General features: G+C 45.3%; 1 protein-coding gene across 1 annotated transcript in view; it reads left to right on the top strand.

Moving 5' to 3' along the window:
• Positions 1–5,906, top strand: part of CEP170 (centrosomal protein 170kDa) — an 88,994-nt gene that overhangs the window by 53,619 nt on the left and 29,469 nt on the right. Inside the window, exons 9-10 of the mRNA XM_015559919.1 lie at positions 957–1,083; positions 3,560–5,389. Of these exons, the coding sequence (XP_015415405.1) occupies positions 957–1,083; positions 3,560–5,389 (1,957 nt within the window). The remainder of the gene's footprint in view (positions 1–956; positions 1,084–3,559; positions 5,390–5,906) is intronic.

Here is a 5,906-nt window from a genome sequence, read left to right as displayed (position 1 = left end):
ATTTCAGAGAGGAAGGAAGAGGGAGAGAGAGATAGAAACATCAATGATGAGAGAGAATCATGGATCAGCTGCCTCCTGCATGCCCCTGACTGGGGATCGAGCCCGCAACCTTGGCATGTGCCCTTGGCCAAAATCGAACCTGGGACCCTTCAGTCCACAGGCCGACTCTCTATCCACTGAGCCAAACCAGCTAGGGCAGATTTAATACTTCTTGAGGCTCTGAGACCAGTCTGATTCCTAGAAACATTAAGAAGGATTTAGAATCCTGCTCCAAAGACTGGAACAGAGCTAACTCCCCTGTTAGAGCCACAGAGCTGTGATCATACACCTAGCAGCAGTAAACAAAGCTCCAGAGTTTATGTTAGTGCCATTGTGAGTCTTTAAAATATTGAACTATACTACATTCGCAGCAATAATAAAATGTTGTCGTTAAAAGGGCTACCTAGAGAAGCTTCATTTTATAGTAGACTAGAGGCCTGGTGCACGAAATTCGTGCACTGGGGGCGGGGGGGATCCGTCACCCAGGCCTGCACCCTCTCACAGTCTGGGAGCCCTCGGGGGATGTCTGACTGACAGCAGTTGGACATCCTTGGCGCTGCCAAGGAGGCAAGAAAGGCTCCCACCACCACTGCTGCGCTCGCCAGCTGCGAGCCTGGCTTCTGGTTGAGCGGTGCTCCCCGTATGGGGGCATTGACCACTAGGGGACAGCGCCTGCGTTGAGCATCTGCCCCTGGTGGTCTTTGCGCGTCATAGCAACCAGTTTTTCCGCAGTTCAGTTGATTTGCATATTAGCCTTTTATCATATAGGAAGAGGAAATGTAATCAATGATAATATAGGAATCTGAGGCTCAAGTATTGCTTTGTGTGACAGGTTAATGTGACTAGCTGGAATCCTCTGCCATGAGAAGCAGGTTTGAGCAGACTGCATTATCGTGTTCCCTTGTTTTCTCCCTTAGGAAGGCAAGGCTGCATCTGGAAGCAAGCGCTGGGTTTCACAGTGGGCCAGTCTGGCTGCCAACCACACGAGGCATGACCCAGAAGAAAGGACCGTGGAGTTGTCTGTCCCTGTTCCTTTAGAGAATGGTATTTTCTGTGTGTGTCTGCGTGAATAACACATCAGTCTTAACACAAGCTAAATCTATACAGTGAACAGTAAATTAAACCCAAATAAGCATATTCACATATGGTCATGCTTATGCTCCATATATCATTTTCATTTCACTAACATAGAAATCATTAAAATTAATTCACACTGGTGAGAGAGACAATTTGTAGATGAAGCACATAAATACACAAGTGTATGTAATGTATATGAAAATTTAAAAAGACCAACACAATTCCAAATCATCCCATACAACAAATATTTAAGTGCTACTTTCTGCCATACGTCAATAAAAAAGATTCTACTTAATCTACTAACTGCATCTTTTGCAAATCTATGTAATGTGATTTTTATTACCTTTTAATTATATTTCTGCAAACTGAAATATAGGTTTTTAAAAAAAAAAACACAAAATTATCTGCCTCTAATAATATTATTAGATTCAGTTCATTACATTCTTATTAAAAAACCCTCAAGGAGAATTTGCATGTGGTTTTTTTTTAATCTGTATTCTTTGTTATCCTTAGAAATGGAAATAGAAATTTATTTTGTCCCTGGCTTGTGGCACCCCCACAATCTGGTTTAGGAATTTTGTAAACATTAGTCAGTAATTCTTTGAACAAGATACATGACCGTGTAGGCTTTACCAGTCAGGAATTGTAGTGGTTGTTAGTATGGCCAAAGTGTTTGGAAAGACAGAGTGATTTACAGGTTGGTTCACAGAAACGAGTCCGTGATTGGGAAACAGAGACCAGACGCAGGAGCTAGGCACATGTACAGAAAGAATCCACTATAAAATTATAAGTATTAACTGTGGGAAGTACCGTTCTCCCCTTGTTGTAAGAAATAGTAGACTACCATGACCAGTTGGGCTCAATGAATAGAAGGGTCCCAGGTTCCATTCCGGTCCAGGCCACGTACCTTGGTTGCAATTTTGATCCCTGGCCCTGGTCAAGGTGTGTGGGCGGCTGGTGTTTAAGGAGAGCCCTTGGGAGCGGAGAGTCCCCAGGCTCCGTGGTTCCAGCCAGAAGCACGGGGGGCAACACTTCCGGCTGCTCTCTCCTCTCCTCCTCCTTTCCCTCCTCTCCTCTTCCCTTCCCGTCCTTTCTCCTTCCTCATCACGTCCCTCCCTCCCTCCCTCCCTCCTTCCCACTTCCGTCCACTCTCTCTGAAAATCAATAGAAAAATATCCTAGGGTGAAGATTAACAACAACAACAACAAAAAGAAATAGTAGACCTTCATTATCTCTTTCCTATTGTAAATGAATTTATTTAGATGAGCTGATAAATCCTCTTAAATATAAAGTGTTCTTTTAAATATTTGTCCAATGTGAGAAATGCTAGAAATATACTAAAAGATAAAATAGCTTTTATATTTTAGATACTTCAAGTAGCACGGAGATAAGACATAAAATAATTTATGATTAATTACTCAAAGTTAAATCAGTAAGTTTAATATTTTCTTGCATCATAATCATTGTATTGCTATGAAATTTAAATGCTAAACTTTTATAATTGTAATGGGGAACAAAAGACCTATAAAAGCTATATCTAGCATATTTTCCCCCACTTATCTTCAAAGATTAGGATGCTCTGTGTGTTAATTTGTATTTCTCTGAAAGATATGTCCCTCATTTCGGAACACATTCCATTTATTCAGGAAAATCCCCCGTATTTTCAAGTTCTCTTACATGAAAACATGAATATATGTATTTTCTCACTGGCTTCTAATTATTTGAAAAAGAGAAAGTGATCATGTATTTCTCTATGAGGCCTTAATACACCAGACAACCAGAATTTAAAATCCCTGCATTTGTAAAATTATGACAAATCCTATCAGCTTTTTTCATACTTATAATTGAAAAAATTCTTCTAATCAGCTTTGAATTTTATTTTTAGAAAAACTTGTTAAAGTCCGCGTTTTCTGTTTTCTGTTTTACTTTGGAAATCCAATTTATTCTCTCAGGTAGATAAAACGCTTATTAAAAACTAGGTATATTCTTCTTCTTTACCATGTCATTGAAAGTATAGCAAGTAAACAGGGTTACTAGGCATTCTTTGTGCAATTCTGTAATCTGCTAGTTAGAGTCTGTTATCTTGAGCAGAACTTAGAAGATGGGATAAGTCACAAACGCAAGAGTGACCCTGGTGAGCTTCCGTAAAACACGTTAAAAGATGAGGAGGCAGCAGATCTACATTTCAGATCAGACGACCCTCATTTCCATCTCGGACAGTTTACTTTCCTGCCTCCCTGGTCAGTCACCTGCCTGTTTGTGCACTTGGCACTGTACTTGCCTTTTAAACTACTCTGTCACAATGCTGGCTTATTTAGTCAAAGTTTTATTTTATACTTAAGTGAGGCTTTGCCTCACTTACACTTCAAACCCCAGTGTAACATGGTGTTTTTTGTGTTTTCACTTTTGTTCCTGATTTCTGCCTTGTGGTTCTTTTTTGCAGATGCAGATTTCAGCGAGTCTGGCATTTCCGTGAGAAGCAGCGGCTCCGCAGCCTCCCTGGCTGGTCATGGAGAGAGGAGGAGGCGGACCCTGCCCCAACTTCCCAACGAGGAAAAGGCTCCTGAGAGCTCCCGAGCCAAGGCCCTGACGCCGAGGTCGGAGATCGGGGAGAAGCAGGACACGGAGCTTCAGGAGAAAGAGGCCCCGTCCCAGGTATACCAGAAAGACAGGCAAGATGCCGACCGAGCCCTGGGCAAGGGGAGCAGGGCGGTCAACGGGGAGACCCTGAGAACCGGGGGAGATCACAAAGCCCTCCTGCACTTGGGCCTCTCCCCTCCTGGGAAGGAGAGACATGAAGCTGACAAGGAAGCTTCTTTGGTTAAGCAAACATTAGCCAAAATTCAGCACCCAGAGCCGACGGAACAGGCGCAGTGGGCACCTACTAAATTATCTTCCAAAAATGCGTCGGGTCCGGTAGAGAGAAGTAGGGAGGAATCCCTTAGACAGGACTCACAGCCTCATGAAAAAATCCCAGGGCATTGTGCAAGCAAAGGAGAGCGGGCGATGCCAGGTGAGGGCAAGCGCAGAAAAGCCGACGAGCTTCTGAAAGGCCACCCTCCCAAGGGCGGGGACAAGAAGGACTCTTCCAAGCCCTTAGTGCGACAAGGCAGCTTCACCATCGAGAAGCCCAGCCCGAACGTCCCCATCGAACTGATCCCCCACATCAACAAGCAGACGTCAGCGACACCCCCTCCCTTAGCGCTGGCATCCGCCAGTAGGCTACGCGACAGGAGTGACTCCGTGGACGCCGACTCCAGTCTGGACACCACCCTCATTCTGAAAGACACAGAAGCCGTCATGGCTTTTCTAGAAGCGAAACTGCGAGAAGATAATAAAACTGATGAAGGCCCAGAGACCCCCAGTTACAATAGAGACAACTCGATCTCCCCGGAATCGGATGTGGACACAGCCAGTACCATCAGCCTGGTCACTGGAGAGACGGAGAGGAAGTCAACCCAAAAGCGAAAGAGTTTCACCAGCCTCTACAAAGACAGGTGTTCCTCGGGGTCTCCGTCCAAGGATGCTGCCAAGTCCTCTTGTGGTGCTAGGGACAAGGTGGAGAAGAAAACAAAGAGTCGCTCCACGGATGTCGGGTTGCGAGCAGATGGGCGGAAATTTGTCCAGTCCAGTGGGCGCATGAGGCAGCCTTCGGTAGACTTGACCGACGATGACCAGACCTCCAGCGTCCCTCATTCTGCCATCTCGGACATTCTGTCATCGGATCAGGAAACCTACTCTTGTAAACCCCACGGGAGGACTCCACTTACCTCAAATGATGAGCACGCACATTCCAAGCTGGAGGGAAGCAAGGGGACCAAGTCCAAGACGTCCCCCGTGGCCCCCGGCTCGGCCAGTAAGTCCACCACCCTCCCCAGGCCGCGGCCCACCAGGACTTCCCTCTTGCGCCGCGCACGGCTTGGGGAAGCTTCAGACAGTGAACTTGCCGATGCCGACAAAGCCTCTGTTGCTTCTGAAGTGTCCACAACAAGTTCAACGTCCAAACCCCCCACGGGAAGGCGGAACATCTCAAGGATTGATTTGTTGGCTCAGCCTCGGAGGACGAGGCTCGGCTCACTGTCCGCTCGCAGCGACTCGGAGGCGACCATCTCCAGGGGTAGCGCCTCTGCAAGGACCGCAGAAGCCATCATTCGAAGTGGAGCCAGACTAGTACCGTCGGATAAATTTTCTCCGAGAATTCGAGCCAACAGCATCTCGAGGCTCTCAGACTCCAAGGTCAAAAGTATGACCTCAACGCATGGCTCACCTTCAGGTAAATTGGATCCAGATATGTTATAATATTAGCATATTTATTTTGTGTTGTGGGCCTCCTGTTTTAAAAAATTAAATCTCCAATGTTGTTTCCCCAATATTCAACAGAAAGGTTACTCTAGAGAGAGTTTTTTCCTATAAAAATTATTTTAGCTTAGTATGTAGAAAATTCAGAAGTCTCATACACTTCCAATCAATATCCTGGAGTAAAATAGAAATTTCAAAATTAGACAAATATTGAAATGATCTCGGAGATTTAATTGTCTAGTTCAGTGGTTCTCAACCTTCCTAATGCTGCGACCCTTTAATACAGTTTCTCATGTTCTGGTGACCCCCAATTTTATTGTTACAAACTGAACATAATTAAAGCATAGTGATGAATCACAAAAACAATATGTAATTATATGTGTGTTTTCCAATGGTCTTAGGCGACCCCTGGGAAAGGGTCGTTCGACCCCCAAAGGGGTCGCAGCCCACAGGTTGGCAACCCACAGGTTGAGAACCGCTGCCTTAGCAGG

The sequence above is a fragment of the Myotis davidii genome, unplaced genomic scaffold (assembly GCF_000327345.1).
Source record: "Myotis davidii unplaced genomic scaffold, ASM32734v1 scaffold754, whole genome shotgun sequence".
Lineage (NCBI taxonomy): Eukaryota > Metazoa > Chordata > Mammalia > Chiroptera > Vespertilionidae > Myotis > Myotis davidii.
The sequence above is the reverse complement of the archived record's forward strand: the minus strand, read 5'-3'. Positions and strand labels throughout refer to the sequence as shown.